This window comes from Alexandromys fortis, unplaced genomic scaffold, assembly GCF_014885135.2.
Source record: "Alexandromys fortis isolate MF-2015 unplaced genomic scaffold, M_Fortis_MF-2015_v1.1 scaffold_171, whole genome shotgun sequence".
Taxonomy (NCBI): domain Eukaryota; kingdom Metazoa; phylum Chordata; class Mammalia; order Rodentia; family Cricetidae; genus Alexandromys; species Alexandromys fortis.
The window spans coordinates 2,199,566-2,221,610 of NW_026068066.1; the positions used below are offsets into that span (position 1 = coordinate 2,199,566).

General features: G+C 42.6%; 1 protein-coding gene across 1 annotated transcript in view; it reads left to right on the forward strand.

Annotated features, from left to right (window-relative positions):
• The first annotated feature begins 1,986 nt into the window (after positions 1-1,986).
• Positions 1,987-22,045, forward strand: part of LOC126487676 (protocadherin Fat 3) — a 122,573-nt gene continuing 102,514 nt past the window's right edge. The window contains exons 1-4 of the mRNA XM_050120624.1: positions 1,987-2,052; positions 2,424-2,738; positions 3,834-4,044; positions 12,323-12,462. Of these exons, the coding sequence (XP_049976581.1) occupies positions 1,987-2,052; positions 2,424-2,738; positions 3,834-4,044; positions 12,323-12,462 (732 nt within the window). The remainder of the gene's footprint in view (positions 2,053-2,423; positions 2,739-3,833; positions 4,045-12,322; positions 12,463-22,045) is intronic.

The following is a 22,045-nucleotide window of genomic DNA, read 5'->3' on the forward strand; positions in this document are numbered from 1 at the left end:
GTTGAATTTGTGGGTGAGGAGGTAAGATCATGTGGGAAGGGGATGTCACGGGGGCAATGGACCTTCCTCCACTTCCCGCTTGGTGCACTTGAGAGCATGTTTCTGAGCTGGTATAGTCAGTGTGCTTCGACACACTGAAAGGGCCTGCACTTGGAAGTTTGCATTCTCCGTATGTGAGCTGTTAGCTAATTGGTGGGCTATTCCAGTGAGAAGGGGCTCTTTCCTCAGCTACCTGGCCTCAGAGCCCTCTGCAGGGTACATACTGACAGTCAGGTAAGAGGAGGTTGAGGCACAGTGAAAACTGCAAGAGCTAGAGTTGCCTTGACTTGGAAAAGAACTGCTTGGGCAGGGAAGAGGCAGAGCCCCTGAGCAGCCAAGAAATCAATCTGGGCCAACACAGTTCTCCTGGAGTAGAATCTGAGCACTGAGCAGGACAAAGCCTGTCTTTTCAGGACTCACAGACCCAGGAGCCCACAGCCAGCCTGGGTACACATCTGGCCTCAGTGGTACTTGCACAAAGCCCAGGAAGCCAACAGAGAACATAACACTGGAAGAAAACTGCATTGATTCATTTTTTTTTTCAACAAAAGCAAGAACTCTGATAGAAATCTATCTTGAATCTATTAAGGCTACCCTACCAGGCAGCTCATAAGAGAAGCTAAACTACATTACAATTCTATTTGAAAAAGAAACTTTAATCTGTTTTCCAATAATTTTGATCCCCCCCATTATTTCCGTTATGTTGTAGTAACTGTTAAGTTTATTTAAAATATGCTATGTGAATTATAAATTATGGATCATTAGAGCACAAACCAATTATTTCATGCTCTTCTTGTTGCTCCATAACAATATAAAGAAGAGACACCAGATACCTCTGAGCAGAAGGCAGGAAGCTGGGTCTGCAAGCCAGGAGGAGCCTTCCCCAGAAGTAAGAGCAGGAAGCTGGACTCCCTGCTCTCCCTGCTCTTGTCTGAATGTTTGTCTTCTCAAACTCTTAATGCCCAGCACAACCGTATCGGCAGGCAGGACCATTAAGTATGGTTAGATCATAATAGAATTAGTGTCGTTATTTTAAAAAGGCAGGTGGGGCTTGTCTGTACCCGTCTGTCATCAGAGGCACATCTAGAACGCTCTTTCTCTAGGGAGGCCTTCACAGACAGACTCTCCTGGGACCTTGACTGTGAACTTCCCAGGCTCTGCAGCTCTAAGTGGGCACATCTTTTGTTCACAAATTTCCACTCTAAGGTGTTTTCCTTTGTAAACTGATCACACCAACAGAGCTCGTGAATAGCCATGTGCTGGGCACCCTTCCTCACGTATGGAACTTTCTGGATGTGTTTTAGGGTGGCAGAAGTGGATGAGCAAGCTTTCTTAACCTCTTTTTTAAGGACACTAATCCCATCCATGACTAGCCCCATCTGCGAATGTTGTTATGCTGGGAACCAGAATTTGAGAATGAGACAAACACTAAGAGGATAATAAGGAGACTCGGAAGTCCCTGGTCAGGGTCCGGCAGGGTTTTATTTCTGGTGAAGGGCTCTTCTTGGTTTGTACCTTCTTACTGCGCACTTACACAGCAGAGAGAAGTGCGACATCAGACATCATCTTTAATAAAGAACCCAGTTAGGTCAGGACTCTCCCTTATGATCTCATTCAACCTTTTAACCCCTTTCCTTGAAGACCTCATTTGCATAACAGGCCCAAGTAGGAGCAGGGCTTCAGCACCTGAGCTTCAAGGGGAAAACAATTCAGCTCACAGCAGGATGGGGAAAAAAAGAGAAGAGCAGAGCTTGGATGGTAAAAGCTTTGTCTGTGGATTTGATGAAGCCCTCATGGGTCAATGTGTAATGATGATTATATAATGTGTTTTGTGTCTATTGGGAAGGCGTATTTTATATTCACCTAGTTTATGTAGTCTGAAGTTTGCAAAGTCTTCTTCTCTGCTGTACTCAACAGTAAACCCTTGCTGTGGTCCTCTCCTTTGCGATGCCCCCACTGAATTCCTATGTAGAAATGACCATCCCAGGGGGTGGCATCACAAAGAGGGACTTTGTGAACTGACTAGGTTATTAGTGCTTATCTGGGAGACCTCAGAGAGTGGATTAGCCTCTTCCCCCAGGCTCCACACTCAAATAATTCTGCCTCTAAAAGTCACTAGTACATGGCATGTGGCTCAGCAGCAGAAACCAACTACAAACTGTTCCGCTTTGCCACTGTCCCTCCAGCAATGACTTTTGTTGCTGGTTTGGAGGCATTCACTCTCTTATGCGCTAACTATGAGAAATTTGCCTATTCTATATAAATAATAGTACTCAGAAGAACTGAGATGGTGCATAAATGGGACATGTGTGGGATGAGCAGGGACAAGTAGATGACAATATGCATATTTCCTGATTGCATTATCTTTCCCTTTCCAAACTCAGGTGACCGTGACAGATGGTGGCTCTTCTCCAAAACAGTCAGCGATCTGGGTGGTCGTTCAGGTTCTGGACGAAAATGACAACAAGCCCCAGTTCCCGGAGAAGGTCTACCAGATCAAGCTTCCAGAACGTGACCGCAAGAAGAGAGGAGAACCCATTTACAGGGCTTTTGCGTTTGACCGCGATGAAGGTCCCAATGCAGAAATCTCCTACAGTATTGTGGATGGGAATGATGATGGAAAATTCTTTATTGACCCCAAAACTGGCATGGTCTCCTCCAGAAAGCAATTCACGGCAGGAAGCTATGACATCCTAACGGTAAGGTTCAGTTCCAGAGCGTCAGTGGGGTAGGGCGAGCCCTCTTATCCATGTCCACTCCTTTGATCAGCAAATCTCTCATGTGGAGAGCACAGAAGTAGCTGTGAAAGGCTGTTTTCTGGGAGCCAGTTGCAGGCGAGAACTCTTACCTTGCTGGGTGATGTCCTAAATGATGAGTTTCCTTTGATGGATCTTATCGGCAAACCTTCTCCAATTCCACCGCCTCTACTCCCAACCACAAATCTTGGTTCCTAAATCATTCTCAAGGTGTTGTAGATAAAGGACAGTATGTATCTAGAGAAAAGCAGAAGAGGCTGTGATACACACACAGAGAGGCATCATATGCGCACACACAGGGACACAAACATACATACATTCACATGCATATGTCATGTAAATACATACACATTTGCACACATATTCCCACACATGTACATACATATTCTCACATGCTGTAAACACTCATGCCCATGCTCACACACGTACATCACACATGCATAAACACATATGCATGCACATATAGAATGTACTTACACATATTCATGTATGAATGCACAGACTCAAGCATGCACACTCAGTACCTATGCACAAAATTATACTCATATGCATGTATACATGTGCACACATCTGATATACTTACATACAGTCAAACATCCATATGTTTACATGTACATGATCACAAGTGTATGCACATGTTCATACATGCTACCACACAAATAGGGACTCCCATGTACTTCAGTTCCCATCAGCTCTCAATAGTGGTAACGTCAGAGTCATGCTGTGATGAATCAAATTAGAGATCTTTACTCACGTAAACTATGACTCTTGGCCCTGAAATACTGTGAACTGTAAGTATAACATTTATTTTTCATGGTTTTATTTCTCAAAAGTTGGCTTCTGGCAAACGTAGTGTGGGTCCTGTTCCCAAACAGACCATCTGCTCCCATTCCAGAGTTCACTCTCAACAGGATCCCACTCTTCTCGTGACACTGCAGAAAATGGTCTTTTAGCTCCATACTGTGTTGGTGAAGGATTTAAACTCCCACAGACACGAGCGCTAAGCCACCTTTCTGTGTTCCCTCCGTGTGTGAGTAGATCAAGGCTGTGGACAATGGGCGGCCCCAGAAATCCTCCACGGCTCGCCTCCATATTGAATGGATTAAGAAGCCCCCACCCTCACCTATCCCGCTGACCTTCGATGAACCATTTTACAACTTCACAGTCATGGAAAGTGACAGAGTGACAGAGATTGTAGGGGTGGTGTCTGTGCAACCAGCCAATACCCCTCTGTGGTTCGACATCATTGGTAAGTCGAAGTCTCTGGAGCATATCAAGAAATGAACTTCACTGTTTGAAAGAACTAGCCAAACAAATAAATTAATACAGTTTAAAATAATTTAAAAGGCAAAAGAAAAAATCAAAGCCTAGCAATGACGCCTAAAGTTAAAAGTAGTGCTGAGATGCAAAAGAGCCAGTAAAATGAATAAGCGACCTGTGCTTTCGTTCCGACTCTGTAGCTCAGCTGAACGGAAAGTGCTCTCTGGCTGGATTTCCCACAGTGTATGTTAGTTACTGCGAACTTAATGTCTTTCTGTGTGTCATTTTAATTCTATTGTCACACTTGGCTAATCTCATTCTAAATGTATTGATGGTACTAGACTTGCTGTCCTTCATTTCTCTCTTTTTCTTCACCTTTTTTTCTGCATTCTGTTCTTTTTTTTTTCTGCTCCCGACTGCCCTGCTTCAAGGTGGCAAGCATGCTCGAGAGATGTTCTATATTCTACAGACAGCTTGTGGGCAGAACTGTTCAACAGAAGGTACCCTTAGTGCAAACACATTTGCTAAAATACAGCTATCCAATCTGCCTTTTACGTTTTTTTTAAACAAATTGAATTACATCTTTCATAACTGCCTGTGACAGACTGAAATGCAGCCCCACAGATTTCATACATGCCTCTAACAGCTATCTCATTACCCGTATCCAATGACTTCTTTGTTTGAGATTAAATGGGTTTGGGGTTTGGGGAGGATTGTTTTGATTTTCTTCCATTGCTTTTGAGGTATGTGGGCTTTTTGTTGTTTTGTTTTTATCTTTTTGTAGGTTAGTTTATTTAACTGGGAATTTTCCAATTGAAAATAAATGAAAATGTATTCCCGCCCCTCTATTTTTCAGCAGTAGTGGCGTTCAGACTAAAAACCCCACAGGAGAGTCCCCTGGCTGCTGTCCACAAGAGGCAGGAAGCAGAACCTAGATGTGCATGTGTAGCCAGTAAGCCTCCACTCACCCTGAATAGAGAAAGCAGATGGAACGAGGCGGGCAGGGCAGTCCTTGGGAGCCAACCTTTAAATTCCTTGAAAGAAAGCAAGCAAGCACGCCAGGCTGCAAAAGGAAAAGGGCAAAACAGCTTTTCCACAGACCTGCAGGGAGAGCACTGGAGAGGAAACGTGTGCAGGACGGGGAAATGAAACAGGCTGTTGTCAGCGAAAGGGCGAGTGTGCCTGCCAGGGTCTGAGCAGGGCTGAGCCAGAGCTCGCTTCCCACGATTCTCTGTGAGCAGTGGAGTAGCCAGTCATAATGTCTGGCCAGGATAGGTAGGAACCAGCTACTCCTCCAGAACAGCTGGGTCTGGGGAAGGCATTTAGGAGGTTCCACATCTGGTTTAATGAAGCATAGTAAAAGAATGTTCTGTGTCCGGGTCAAACCTCAAAGAGTCCCCTGAACTTCCAACAAATAAGGGCTTGCCTTCTGCATCTTATTCTGCGAAACATAGTGTATCTTTGTTTTACTCAATTGACATCAATCTCATCATTTTTTTCATATGACCATCCTTTCAATTCCTTCTTCATCTCTGCCGACATGTTTGAGATGGAACATCTTCTGGCCCCATGAGAAGTGTCTTACCACCATCTCAGCAGTTTTCTGCTTGTCCAGCTACTGTATGTTATAGTTTCTTCTTTCTTGATGCAAGGAAGCATTGCACATGTCCCCCTGGGAGTTGTCTTTTGTCTGCCTAGACACCTTTGCCCATTCCTTCACCAACTCAGTTTGCAAGCATTTCTTCTTGGATAACAGTGCTTCCTGTCCCTTGCGTGAGCATCCGACCTCTACCCCACATACCTCAGGCTGCCCATAAATGGTAAATGTCACCAGCATTCCTTTCTCAGATGTTCAGTGTGGCCAATCACCTGCATCGATTACTCGGGCCAGTATGCAGTTCTTCAGGATCGCCACAAGTACGCAGGTTAGCATGCACAGGCTTTCAGTATTATGTTATCAGTGCAACTGTATGTTTCCAGTTATGTTTATCCCATCGCCATTCTGTACCCTCGTGTTAGTGAAGAGTACAGAGACTGTTGGTGATGCCTCCAGCGGCCATGCTAACCCTACTGGGGACTCCTGGCCCTGCCCAAGGTCACTGTGACATTCCATTGTACACCACTCACAATATCCTCACTAGTCCAAGGAGAAAGAGGAGTTTATAGAGAACATACTTCCTGGCATCCAAATATAATCCAGAAATGATATGCAAAGTATGGCGTTAGCTTTCGTGTCTCTTTGTGTTTCTAAGCACTGTTCTCTTCCATAGATTACCTCCTCATCCATTCTACCGCATGAGTAAGAATGGTTTTATCAGTGAAGAATCCCAGGACTGGGATTCTGCACACTTCTCCATCACAGATATTTCTCTGTAAATCTGGTAACAGTTTGTCAAGTTTCTTCTACAAATTGAACTTACTGGGCCTTCTGCCCAAACAGATCATGATTTTATTTCCATCCTCACGTCCCGCCAACAGTGTCTTGAGATGCCAACATTTTCCTTCACTGTAGGACGTCAGGTCCTTTCCCCAGGTGCTGGCGGCTTTCAGTGGAGACGCTGTCCTCTACCAAATCTTTCTGAAAACGCGGCTCGTCTGCCAGAGTCATATTTTACCCAGTGCGCTGACACGCTCTTCCTTCTTTTAAAGCCCTTCATTTGCTTTATCATCTTCAGGTGTTTCATCCTTACTGTCAAATATTCTTGCACATTTTCCCTTTGTGAGCTTTCCCTTCCTCCTTGCCTAAGCACCGCCTTTGATCAGACTGGCACAGATGGGACCAAGAATGGGCAATGCCCCTTAGTACTTAAAGCTACCCACGACCTGTGCAGAAATACAGAGACTAAGCATGGGATAGGCGAGGTCCACGTGGATCTGAAATGAAGCCTCAGGTCCCAACAGGTTTTGCACAAGTACACTTGTGAAGAATACGCCAACTGGTGTTTCCACCACAGACCTAGGGCATCCAGATGCCCACGAAGAACACACTAAAGGGCCCAGGAAACACCATCCTGATCTGGCATGTACCGCTTTAAACTGCTCAGTGCGGTGAATCCTCATTCAGTCAAACGACAAAAATGCTTTAGTCTCCACTTCCCCTTGACAGCCTGCTTTCACTTGCACATTTCCAGACTTCCATGAGTTTCCTTGCCTCCCACCGGATCCCCAAGTCACAGAAACTCCATGGGAGCAGCACTTTGTTCCCACGCCTAGACACTTGCATTCTCTTGACTCCAAAGAGACAGCTTTCTCTGTAGCGAGAGACTCTCCTCAGCTCTCAGAAACAAGCCCTACTTATAACCAAGCTAAGAGAGCTGCAATTAAAAGGAAACATAATAAAGTTCAGCTGTTGTGGATTGGAACAGCCCAACACACAGCATGCTCCCTCTCCTTGTTAAGAGGGAAAGAAAATGAAGGGAACAAAAATAACCCACAATCCTTTGTGGCTTTGTCATGTATCTTCACACTTCTCAGGAGGCTCTGACTTCCCCTCAGCCATCCCTTAATTTACATACCCTCCAATGTGCAGACAATCTGGTTCTCAGCTCGCCCCAGAATCTCATCCTGATGGCAAATATTTGAATTGTAAAGGCCGCCATCATTAGCAACTCTGCACTAAGAATTGAGGCATGCTGATTTCCAGTTTTTGGCTTTTACCTGAATCAAATAGACGCTTTACCTTGCATACAGATAGCACATGAATCACCTGATTTGCCTCACCCAATGTCAGGAAGGAGAAAGCCAATATTAACAGGAATCTCTGAGGGCCGGCCCTCTGTGCTGGCCTCTCAACTATCCTTCTGTGTTGATAGACGAAGGCTAGCTTGTTTCCTCAGTGGGATGTAGATCTCTGTGACTTGGAATCCTTGGCTGTTGCAGTCTCAAGTTACACCTGTCCTTTTGTAGCCTTGTCTCTTGCGCAGTAACAGATGATGCAGGTTTGGGTCAGGAAGAAGAGCCACTCTTCCCCACAGCGCTGGTAGTAGCTTCATCCTCAGCCAGGTGTGGCCAACCTTGTGAAATTGACACATAATATAATCCTCCAGTTCATGCTTGAAAAATACAATTACTCTACTAAATGTTAAAAAAAGAAAGAAAAGAAATTTTGAGTTTTAAATAAGTCTCTAATTTTTTGTACCTGTGATTTATTTTGGAGCTGGGTGGCAGCCCCCCCAAAGAAAGTAAAGAATAAAAAAAAATATTAACAACATGAACTGATAAACTAGACTTCATCAAGATAAAGCAAGCCCTTGTCCTCATTGAAAAACCTTGTTAGAAAAGACCAGTCATGGCCTTGTTGATAATCATAGCTGTCTTCCGCCACATGAGGTTAGACACACCTCAGAGCTTGGGCACCCCGAGGTCCACCCTAACCAGGCAGCCACATCTACTTCTAACTCATCTGCTCCTCCGTCGGGGTAAACTCTGTGCAGCTAGTCAGTGGACATCAAACACTTCATCTCTCCCATTCTACCTTCTTGCTCCAACTTCATCACAAACAGGACTCTATTTTCTCCATAGCAACAGTGTCATTTATGGAATCATATCTGAGGAAATTTTAGCAAAATAATAAAAGTCTAAAAATACTTCACATACTCATTATTTTAAGAAAAGGAACCTTGGAGTAAATTCTAGGTCTCTTTCCCTCTTCCTGCCACTTTTTCCTGCCCTCAGCTCCAGCCCGCCATTTAAAGATCAGCCTGCTGTGCGCTCGCTTCATTCCAAGGCAGAAATGTATTCATAATCACACCGTAACTGGCACGGACTGTCTCTCCTTCAGTCGGGTGTACATGCTGAACTTGAACGAACAGCTTGTGCACGGCTCCCTCCATTCATTGAGATGCAGTTGCTCAGGATTTTGGAAGCTCCTCAGTCACACCTCCCCCTGGGTGACTACTAGATTTGGGTTGGTATTTTTATAATTACACGTGCAAGAGCGGAGTTATTTTCTAGAGGGAGAACCTGGAAACTGAGCCCTTTTTAATCACTGGGTCTCTTTGTGCAGAGATGGCACCGGCAGGCACTTTTCCCTCTGTCTGGTGTGCCTTACCTTTTGAGATGGAGAGATGATGTAATCCATAAATCTCAAACCTCAAATGGGATACCCACCTTTACAAAAGAGCGCAGTTCAGTTATACCCCAGCTAAATGAGCGGTAGATGCTGGCTCCAAGTGTTTTGATCCATGTCCCATTTCTAGAGTCTTTCCAGGGTCCCTCCTTAATACATCAAATTTTAGAATATTATAACAGAAATTCAGTATGCCTCTTCAGCTCTGTCTTTACTCCATGACACCTGCCTTGATCAACAATGGCTCAAGGGAAATGTCCCTAAAGTGAATTATTGTCATGTGGGCTGTTCACCACCTCGCTTTTAACTACCTCTGCCGCACACCCCTGCAGCAACGCACAGGCTGTGACATTTCTGAACCCCACTTGGCTGGGCCTCGGGCCAGCTCTGCAGTGTCCTTTTCTGCCCACTTTTTCTTTGGCCTCATGCTGCTGCACCCAGCACACTCTGGCTTTGCATGTTCTGTTACTGGCTCTGAGGAAGCACATCTTACCTAAACGGAATGCTGCTAGTGAAGACGGACTCCTCGTATTGATTAATGGCCTCACCCCAGATGATTTGGACTTGTTTTCTCACAAAATTGAAATCACCTTTCAGGCTAAAATGGAGCTTGGAAAAACAAGACCTGGGGGAAAGGCCTGGAGTCGCTTAGGAAATAGGTTGCTTAAGTGTAGGTTATTAAATTGTGTGCAGGTTGGTGGTGAACTGCTGGTCTAGATTCTAGGTCCCTTGTCAGAAATTCATTTGGAAACTTGGGAAGATCTTGATTTAAATGAAATCTTGGCTTAATTAGGAGCAAATGTCCTAGAAATGAGTATTATAGCATGCTGGCCACATTGGTGGATGGGAAAACATACCAAGGATGCTAATGATCTGTCTCTTCTATGGCATCAAACGTATGTCATCAGGAGTATTTAAACTGCAGAAACCAATGAAAGAAACAAATTCAGACATGGCATATGTGTGCAAAGAAGAGACGAGAGAATTATAAAAACAAACTTGCAAAAGTTGCCAAAATATTAACAAGAGCAGAAATTATGAAATCACATATAGTCTACATAAAAACACATAAATACTCAAATGTTATACCCCTACGCAGGTAGGGTGAGAGTGTGTTTTGCACAGACTCTGAAGAGCCACAGTCAGTGAGAGCAAGAACGGAAACTGGACTCCTTTGTTCTTCTTGCCTTTCAGCTCCATTTTCATTCATCCTCCGGATGAGAAATAATTTGCACAATTCTCTTCTTTTGACTCTCCAATGTGTGACTCTCCTAAATAGCGGGCACAGGAGTATGACCACTATTCCTCCAAAACAACCGCAGTTTAGACAAAACTCTCAGTCTTCATCTTTAGGAAAGTGAACAGCCCCAGAGGTGGGGGCAGACCCTCTACTGTTAACTGAGCTGTGACTGAGACCAGGAGTTAATATCCTCCAGAAGGAGCTTGAGGGGCTGTAGCCTTGTCTTTCTCTCATGGCTTTGGAGGTTGTTATTACCTTTCCTTGAGGGTTTCCATGGCAAGGTGTTAGTTTTGTTTTGTGTTTTCCCCCAGCATTTACTTCTTGGAGGTAAATGATCAGCCCTGCTACTTAAGATGACTGGTGCTGCCCATCACCCAGATCAGCTGTCTGTGTTATTCCATGAGCGAATCAAGAAAGCCTTACCTTCAACAAGAAGTCACACGCTAAGACCCGCTTCTCCTCTCAGGCTAGGAACCCCCTCTTCCAAATCCTCAAAACTCTTCTCTGGAGTTAGCCTCTAGTGCTTCTCGGTAAATCAACTAACGACAGTAATTGGAAGATGATTCTTCTAGATGAAACTTTTGGGAACATATATCATCTCTAAGCAACTCTCTGGTACCCCTGTATCTCTACAGATTTAATTAAATGTCAAAGGCAATTATATTCTCTCCAGTAATTAAAGAATCCTATGTGAACATGGTAGCTGCAAGCAGTTGGTACTTAGACTATACATGCCTGCATTTTTAGAAAGAAAACCGTATTGTTTATTTTTCACTGTAGCACAAATTTCAGTAATTCAGGTATGACTCTTTACCCCCTTCACTCATCTGCCTACTTAATATTGTAATATCATGAAAATGTGTTGTTAAATGACCAGAAAAATAAAATCCCAAGACTGTAGGAAGTAAAAAAAAGCCAAGCTTCTTTTTTCTAAAATATGAAATTCAATAAATGCATTGCCCTACATACTAAAGTTAAATAAAATTACCATCTGAAATCAAAAGTATTTCACACATGCAATTCCCGACAAAAATAAATAGCACTGGTGAACATACACTGACATTTAATTAAAATTGTTCCAACACTTAGACAGCTCTCCTTTCTCTTCCTTAAAAAGGTCTCTAATTTGGGGACGTTTGTAAGTGACACTTCTGTTCAGAGATAAAATGATCCCAATTCTAACCATCTTAAGTATGTCTTTCAAGACAAAAGGACAAAAGACAATTTTTTACTAAACCTTTGTAAATTGCCTTATAAGTACACTAGTGTTATATCAGCAATATAATATCCATGTGATACCCCTCTGATTTTTTGATTTCATGTTGTTTCTGAGAAACCAACAGAACATGGTAGAAATTAATTTATACTGCCAAGATGCCAAAAACATTTCTCTGAATGTCCCAATGTTCAGAGGGACTCTTTTTCATATGAAATTCATTTCTTAAAAATTTTCTCATCTTGCTCTATTCATAAAGTTATTTCTGACATTTAATTGAGGGACTCTGAATCCTACCAGTCAAATGTTTACCAACAATCCTAGAATAGACCTGAAAGTATCAACTCATTTGTGTTCATTGTAGTTGGAATAGTTTTTTTTACTGAGAATATATTCTACTGGAGAAAGAGTTAAAGAGTTTTTGAGGTTTGCAGCATGGTAGCTAAGAGGGGTTGAAGGGCTGTTAGCTTTCTCAGTGTTTTATGGAGTCTTACATTAATGCTGACGTTTTTATTTACAATTCATTGGTTTGGGGGTCCTTTGTTATGCTTATAGAGTATGGCTTTTGAAATACTAATTAAGTTAGAAATAGTAAGGTCCCATTATGATTTATGAAATTGAGTTATAGAAATGCCTGCCAGAAAATGTATTTACATAAAAACACCCTGTAAAGATATATGCCTCCAGACACTTAATACCTTCTCAGATGTGCTAATTTCATGTTGTTTCTGTGAAATCATCAGGGGGGAATTTTGACAGCTCTTTTGATGCAGAGAAGGGTGTTGGGACAATTGTCATTGCAAAACCTCTGGATGCAGAGCAAAGGTCGGTCTACAACATGAGCGTGGAAGTCACCGATGGAACCAATGTTGCTGTCACTCAGGTAAGCTGTTGGGTTACTGGTAGTAAGAATGTGAAAAGATCTGCTAAAAAGAGAAATGGAAGCAATGAAAAGGAGATCCAAGGAGTAATAAATTTTGTCCGTGGATGTTTAGTGCTCAGAGAATTGTTAGGGAACAACTGGGACAAAAGGGTCTAGCAGTTACCTTGTAGAATTATTTGCTGCCTCTTTCAAGATGACTGTGGCTGTTTGCTCGTGGAAGAGTGGTGTGCATGTGTTTTCTGGTCATTTACTGTGGACTGTTGTTGTTGACAACAGTCAACGTTTATGTTGTCGGTGTTAGCACAGCATGAGATTCTTGCCCTCCTCATTTCTTCAATCACTGAAATTTAAGTTAGAGGTACCGAGGAGCCCATGTTAAATTCTGTCCTGAGATGGAAGTCGCCTAGCCAAGGTCAATAAAGGACAGGACTGAGGCCTGGGTATCCACTGTAGTCTCTGTGTTAGGGGTTCTCTGTCCCAGCTGCACCTCGTACCCTTTGACCCAAAGCATGGCGAGAGCAGGGCCAAAGTCCTGCCAGCTGGAATCCAGTCCCAGAGTCCCTGCTGATGTTACCATACAGCAAGGGTTGAGGAGCTTCTCTTCTGTTTCTCAAGTGCCAAGGAGAGACATTGAGAGTTAGAAGAAAACTACCGAGTTACCGTCTGACTCAGCACACCTCTGAACTTCTTCCCAAGGGAGAATGACCCAGTGCTAGCTCTGAACACAGTGGAATTACCGTAAATATAAGATTTCTGTTTTGTTATTCAGAACCATAAGCCCAGCCCCATCTGGCACACACTGCAGCTCCGCTCTTTCTCCCTGCTTCCCTCTGTTGTCCCCACAACACCAGCAGACACGAATGATTGATCTGGACCCTGCTCTCGACTGGACCCAGATGGATATGCAGAATTCTCAACACATTTAGGTAGTGAGTAAGCAAGCTTTGCCAAGCTAGAAGCAAGCAAGTGATGATTTATTTTAAATATGATTTACACGTTTGTAACCAGGAAATTTGAAAGTGGGAGGAAGGAGGATTCATATGCTTGTCCAGACAACTGTCTCTTGGTCTGTAGATGCTGCAAAAAAATGCCACATGACTGTTTCCTTGTAATCAGAGAGTAGTAGAAGTTGAGGGGACAATGGGGTTTATTCCAAGTGACCGTTTGCTTTCCATTTGAATATAGCTATAAACGGAAACGACTTGCATATAGACAGCCAGTGTGTGACCACTCCTGACTCTCACTTCAGTCCCTTCCTACGTATCAGGTGGCCACAGGACCCTGTTTGCCTTAGAGAGTCCCACTTACACCTCTTAACCCAAAATATGTATTAATAGCACCCCATAGTGTCTGATAATTGACCCAATTGGGACAAAAAATTATGCATTCTTCCTATTTAAAACCACACCAATCCTTGGCATTTTTTGAAACTCAAAGCTAGACACATAAATGAGGCCCCTGACTGAGATTCCATGGGAACTAGGCAGTAAAAGAGTATGCTAGAAGATCCATGCCAAACAATCCAAGTGCAGTATTGCTATGTTGTTAGTGCTAACTCATTTGAAATGGGAACTTGAACTAATTTTTTTTAAAAAATTAGTGGTTTCTTATCATAGCCAACCCCAGCTTTTCTGTGCTAATTAAAAATCCAAAGCATATTCTAGTAAAATAAAAATAAGCGTGGAATTCTGTTCATTTCCAGACTTTCCGCTGGGTTTTAAAACCAGTGGAATAAAGCAGTATTCGGTGTATCTAAATGTATAATTCATTAAATAGTTTCAGAATGAATGAATGAATGAATGAATAGATTCTACATATCCAGCAGGATCTATCTAGAAGGTACGCCAGATTTCTGAGGCACAAAGCATTCATGTTAGCAATGGCGATGAAAAAGTTAGCAGAAAGACAGTTAGAATTCCACTAGGATAAGATGAGCCACAATGTAGTAGCGTTTATTTCATAAATGTTTCCCCAATCCATGCCATTAGCAGGGAACTAAGGTGCTTAAGGTCACAGTGGTATAGTTTTAATTGTTTGTTGTTTCAGACAGGGTCTCACTGTATTGCCCATATTGGTCTCAAACTCCTAAGCCGAAGCAATCCTTCAGCCTCAGTTCACGTAGTCTGTGGAACTAAGGCACACTCCACCACACTAAGCTAGTAACGTAGTTTTAAGGCCAAATGACTAATCTACACTCACTAAAATAATATGGAATTGCAAGTCTTTGAATGAGACCTTCAAGGAGAATTTGTCTGAAACAATGCTTTTCCAAGCTTATATACATTTAGACTTGAATTCAGACCATTCATAAGCAGCCTGAGAATTGGGGTCAACTTGTAGGTCCTCTTAGCAAGAGCAAATTGAAGACGTTAATAAAGGACATCATGAGATTTTTCTTGTCAAAAAAAAAAAAAAAAAAAAAAAAAACAAAACAAAACAAAACCACGTCATGCAGTTCTCAGGAACCATGCTCAATAGGAATGAGAACTCAGTTTCCAGTCTTGACTGTGTCCTCGTCAAGATTGTGGCCATCGGAAGGCTGTGGCAGTGTTGAACCTGACTGTTTACCAGAGTTGGTCAGCCCAGACTTCCCTGAACATGGCAGCAGGAAGAGGTCTCTGCAACAGCGTCAGGCATATTTGAACAATAGAATGTTTTGGAAATAAACAGAGCATTCTAGACTCTTTTAGGAACTGCTAAAATGCACTTAAATCCATTACCCTAGACAACGCAGCAACTCTAGCACCAAACGGACACCTTTCTCCATGTAAGGTTTATGTCCTGGAGTTTACAAGACACCTGTTCAGAACTCCATGGGTGACTTATCTCTCCGTTGTTCACATGAGATCGTAAAACACAGTGGGACATGGGCTTCTCAGCAGCCATAAACAACATGGTGAATTTTACTTCACCTGTATCAAATAAATCAGAGCCTCAGGGATTCAGTATCAACATGAAACCTCACTTCATCTTCAGTCTCATCCAGCTCTTCTGACTCTCACAGATTCTTGTGCCTCCGAGCTACAGAATCTGAGGCTACAAAAATATCCCTTCTTTCTGGAGATTGACCAGGCTGAGTGCAGCCTGTAAAGAGACCTAGGCATTTCACATTACAAAGATACCAAAGAACAAAACAGGAAACCAAAGCATCCCCGCATGTGCAGGAGCCACCTGATGAGGTGGACAAAGACTTCTGCATGAAACTGTGCAGGATTTGACGAAGGATGTTATTGTCCTTTTCATATTACAACACAGTATGGAAGTGATTCCCATGTCATCTTAGAAAGCCAGAGATGAGCAAGGAAGTCTGCATTGAAAGAGAAGGAGGAAAGAGAGAAACTGTCTCTGGACTGTCTGCTTCAGGCAAAGATGAAGAATCTCAGGAGCCCTGGTAGTCGTAAGCACCAGGACTGGGAAGTATACAGGGAGTAGGGGGCACACGGAGAATGGAATAAATCACCAACAAGGAGTCACCATCTACCCCAACATAAGTGGAATTATAGAAGTTTAAATGGATCCCAGCCCTGGTTCCCAGACAATACACTGCCATTTGCATTAAAAAAGAGCTAAGATGCTTTGTAGAGATAGCTAACCACAACTTAGGGCAAGAGTGTCAGTCACATTATCCTACTACAGACTCACGGAGTCATTTAAAGGGGGACCAGAGGCTACTTAAATTGGCTGCCACTAGATAAAGATGAGTAGGTCCCTCAACTTTCATAATGACTTTGTAAAACAGGTACTAAAATATTCATTACAGGCAGAATTGGTATATCCTACCTCCCCTCCAAAAATATCCATACTCTAGATGATCACTTTAGAATCTCGCTGTATTACTTTACTCGGCAGAAGAGACTTAGATATATAAGAGATATAATTAAGATCAAAGGTCTCCACATAGGACCTATCTACTAACAAAGGCATGACTGCCAACTTTTCTCAGCTGGAATTGGAAAGGAAGGCAAGGGAGAAGACAGAAAATCCAGTGCAAGGCAGATCCGAGACAATTTGAATATATAGGTGGCCACAAGATGTTGGGGACCCAGCAAGTAAACAAGGACCTCAGTCCTATAACCAGATGGCACTATATTGAGCCTGAAAGAGAAAAGAGAATATTTAAAAACGAATGTGTCTATGTCAGTCCTTGGAGTTTGGCCTTGACTTCAGTATTCGGAACTATGAGATAATAATAATAATATTAGGTGTTATTTTAATACCTAATTTATCTAAGCTGGTAATGACGTTTTGAGCCAGAAATATGAAACCCATTGACTACTGGAATTTACGTTTTACTATTTAGGTCAAAGGCCCAATGCATGTCAAGTGGTTTGAGGAGAACTTGAACTCAGACCAACACAGGCAGATACCAGAGCCTGCTCTTTCAGTCACTGCACTGTGCCAGCTCTCAAAGACAACATTAAGCCTTCAGAGTCTGTTCTAAGGCAGGAGTTACAAGAAGTTCACCTATTTAAGTTGGTCACCTAGGAGACATGATACCTGTAACCTTCAGACTATCTCCTTGCTATCCTAGGTCCAGCCTCCTCTTAGCATAGTTTCAACCCCAAGAACTTATGTTGCTAAGGACAGTCCATGATGAAGATTAATATTATCTGTACATCTGCCAAATCAGTCAGAGCTACTGCATCTTCATAGAAAAATGCAAAACAGTGTAGAACATGGCTCCTCCAAAGGTTCGTGGATAAAAAGGCACGCAAGTATATAAAACTTGACGTTTGCATAGTGAGACTAAACAAGTCTCATTAGGAATGTCGATTTCCCAGTAACCTTAGGAAAGGTGAATCTGCAGTTATCATCATTCTTTTTCAGGGAGAAATCGAGGCCCAGACTGGTTAAATAGCCGCCTGGGTTCACAGGAAAGAGATACAAGCCCATTCCCTCCATTGCAAAAACATGCTATTCATAAAACATCCCTTTACATGTTTATGGCTACAAAATATACAACTTCATCCAGTAGGAAAAGTATGTTGTACAGTGAAAAAGTATTGACTCAGAATTGGGTGGCACGAGTCCGAGTTAGAACTTGACTTGTGTGTATTCCCATGGAAGGCAGCTCATTTACTCTAAGACTCGGTCTTCTTCGCTGTGAAAGAATCCTATGTGATTCATAGATTGTTTCAATGCTGAAGATGAGAAGGTTCTTGGAACTCTCACATGCTGAATGCATACAGACTTTATTAGGATAATCTGATACTCAACTTTAAATTGAAACATACCTGATAGCTATAAATTACACGAGAGACCTTTATTGTTATATGTGAAGGAAAACAGATAGTCTTGGCCAAATAGTAATCTAAAAGCTATGTAGATTTGCTTCAGGGACTTGAGATATGTGATTCTGTGATTTGTTTGTTTGTTTTTATTGAGCTACACATTTTCTCCCATTCTCCTTCCTTCCTCCTCTCTCCCATTCTACCCTTCTCCAGATTGTATAAATATTTCACCTTTTACTAAAGAGTTTGCGGTTTTTAATATGCTTTTCTTATTCAGGGCACACTTTGAGTTTGTAAAGCTAGAAGAGCAAGCTCATAATTGTGGCTCTACAACCAAGCCTGACATTAAACATCTCCTTCCATATCCTCCAAAACTCTCCAGCTAGAATAAGCAGCTACTTGAGTGTGGCCTGCAATGACTGGAGTGGGAGTGAGGAAGAGCTATGACCAGATTCCAAAACCTAGACTTGAACCCCACCCTGTGGATCCCATCACTAAGGCTGCTTGGAGTCCCTCACTGCTCTGCTCACTTTGAACAGACTTTACCGTGAAGATGTGTCATCTGTCTTGATCCTTTTCTCCGTCCACATATGTTTCAGATGGCAGAAAAGAGAATGACTTTTTCTAAAGATGTTTGTTAGCTCAGGAGACATCCCAGAAAGCTCTCCTCCCACCTAGAGTTCTCTTATGTCCACGTTAGTGTCATTTGCCTCTAACGTGAAGACAGTGCTGGCCCAAATGTTCCTCTGGCGTTTAGTTAGATTAAGACCCAGCCGAAGAGAGCCAGCTGCATATTGATAAAATACCATATGAGACCTCCTTAAAAGAAAATAAGAAACAAAGAATGATAAAATTTCAGTATATGTAATAGATCTATGCTGGCACCTTATGAAAATCAATTTTTGAAAATAGATACCCATTTTCAAGGTAGCGGGGAACTTTCTATTAAAATAATTCCTTGATTAATGTTCCCAAGATGAGACTAGCTATGCCAGTTATCTGTTTCATGAGTTAGTGTTTCTCTATAGCAAAAAAAGGTGAGAGTTATACACATGTGTTAACGTATATACGGTGTAAGTTTATTCTTAATGTGTATGCAACCTAAGTGCACATGAGAACAATCATGAATGAATACAGAACTGGCTCTGAAGAACTGAGAATTGAATCCAACCTTGCTCTTGTGACTTTGGCCACATCCGTTAACGTTGTTCTCCATTGAAGAACTAGATATAATAGAGACTAAGGAACAAATATGATGCACATTTCTATACAGGAAGCAAGCGTGATATAAGTTTTCTACTCATACATCCAAAATAAAATTCACACATTTGAGAAGAACACAAGGGACTGCTCCCCTGGAAAAGATGCTTTAAATATATTTTAGAAACACCAGCAGGGGCAGAGCAGAATTCCAGTAATTTAGGACTTAATTGGCCTTGCCCAACAATTCACCCCCACGGACTGTTCTACCATGAGCCTTTGTAAAGCAGGGCTTTGGCACCTACCCAGACTTAGCTTTGAAGAGCCTGCGGAAGGCAACATGTTTGTGGGGGGCAGCGTTGAACCAGCCCTGGAGATACTTCCCAAGGCTGGGTTCCCTCCTGCCTTGAGTCCTTTGTGCTTTTGTAAGCTTTTGAATTACCATTTTGAACACAACATCTTTGAGAGTTACTTTGCTTTGTTAGTTCAGGAGCTCACAAATGGCCCCAACTGTGGGAAATCAAAAGCAAATGAGGAGAAGGAAGACTTTTACAGAGGAACACTTGTTCTGACTGTAGATTAGGTTCAGGACAAAGCAAGCAGAAAGAGGCAAGCATTTCAAGATCACATCAGCTTTGAAACTTCATGAAGGTCAGGGCAGCTTGCTGGCCAGAAAGGCTTTTACATCTGTTGATGTAACTGCCACTCTGAAAACAAATATTTTAGCATCTTGACTAAGTTACTTGAACTTTTTAAAGAATTGGCATTCAAAGAATACAATATGGTTTTGCAAATACATTCGAGATAAAAACAATACCGCAAACTCTCTTGGCACACTTCTCGACTGTTTTTGCAAGTACAAACTAAGGCGCAAACCTTGCCCCTGCCAGTGTTTCTCCTAAGTGAAAATGGTCGTGCCACAGGCATGATAAAGTGGCTACCACCCCACTCAGGAAACCACATCTCAATCACTGTAAGCAGGTGTGCAGCTGTTTGTCAGGGTAGTATGTCTGGGTATATTTATTTGAAAAAAAAAGGCAATATTTTCTAGAACGCAGTCGCATGCGAAGATAGAGTGAAATGGGAAAGTCGTTAGTGGTGCTCCTGTTAGTCAGGAGTAAGATACGAACAGGCACCACACCCACTGCCATGTAAAACTGTGTTGTAAGACACAGGGCAACCAGGCGAAATCCAGCTTCAAGTCAGAAGAATTATAAAGGAAAATGGAAGACCACCTCTAGCTTCACATCCATCCCTAAAAAGTGACACAGGAAGAAATGCAGAGCCTTTTAGAGAAAAATGAAACTAGATCTTGGCCTCACATATTACTACAGGAAAAATTCCCAGTGAACAGGAGAGGAAAGTGATAAGAAGGAAAACACACAAAGGCCACCTGTCAGTGCTGCATGTGTTCATCTGTGTCATGGAAAATGGAAAATATTCCAAAAGGCCCCACAGAGGAAACGCTGGGTGCCTTTCCTTCTGCGTGGCATGCCAAAGAAACTTGCACCCAGAATAAAGCCCACAGCAGAATTTAGCACAACCTTGTCATTTATATCACTGAGTTTCCAAAAGCAAAAAAAGGAAAGTAAGCTTTCTAGCCCACAGAAGAATGAACTGGCATAAGCAGTTTAACAGAGAAAGAAACGCAAAGGGCTCTGTGGCATAGAAACCAAAGTTCAAAGGAGCATGCAGATGTAAACAGCAGTGAGGTACCATTTCCATCTAGCAGGCTGGCAAAGGTGCCAAGTCTTCCCGCAAACTCTGTTGGCAAGGCTGGAGCATCATTCTTGCAAACATGTAGGAGTGCACATTGATGAACCCTTGGAAGAGTGGAACACAAAAATATTTCATCAAATTATAGACACATTCATCAAACTCTCCTAATACAAGGATAGAACTGTATGCCAAAGAAATTAATAAGAGACATAGGCATATTCATTTTTTTACATACTCTAAGAACAAATAATAGAAAAATCTTAGTGAGTCCTTAAAGGATGACCGACCACGATGCTCCCTGGAAGAACGTTTCTTTCTGCATGGCTGATTTATCTTTAGGATATGGAGCGGGGTCCTCAACACTGCCTGAGCCATGAGCAGCAAGCAGTTCTGCCCTATTCCCACTGGATACCACCAGCACTCCTTCCTTCAGTTATCAGAACAAAAACCGTCTCCAGACACTTGGGAACAATGGGCATCTTCTGTTCATTGTAATTGCTAATACGAAGTGAATCACGAGGTAGGGAAAATGTATATGGTATCACCACATTGACAAAGAGATGAGCGGAAAGGAGTGAGAAAAGAAGAAAGGGAGGGGAACTCAAAGAACACCAGGATTGTGTCAGAAAAACACAAGCGTCAACCTGAAGACAATCCTTCTGGCCAAGGAGAGACTGTGCAGTAAACATGAACGCTTCAACGAACAGGACAGTCAAATACGATCAAGCTAGTTAGGGCACCCAAGGGCGAATTCCTTCCCCTCCCTGTGCTAGAAACCCTACTATCAGCCTTGGGCTGAGTGTCAGCATGGTGCTCAGCCATAAAAGGCTCACCTGCATCACCCCTTACGATGGTCGGTGCGCAGTGAGTATCACAAAGGTGAGAGTGAAGGATGGGAGGAGCCAGCGGCTGGGCGGGGCTAGAGTGAACACTGCCTTCTGGGCACGACAACTGTGGGCACCCATGAATTCAGAGCAGCTGTGGTCACTCGGACAAGATCAAGCCAGTCAACATTCCAGCATGGAAAGGAGAGATAACAAACGAGAGAGGGATCATAGAACCGGAACATTAAACATTTTATGAATAGATTAGTCTTTAATGATCACCAGTGACTGTGGGCATCGTAGTATGAGAGACAAAACCAGATAGGGTACAGCTTCAGAAGAAGCATGTGTCACTCAAGAAGGATGTTTATAAAAGTAAGTAAAACCAGAAAGGAAATTGAACTGGAATCACACCATGCCTCCTAGACCGCTCTACCAATTTATAACAAATATGAGGACTTATCGTGTAGAGAAAAGCCACGGGGATGCTGCAAGCAAAATTCTGACCAGGAACTAAACAGAAAAAAAAAGTCTCTTCCACAGCAATAGTCAGCACGGGGAAGAGAATTGGGGAAATCTACAGAGGTAGAGGGAAATTCTGTAAGTTAA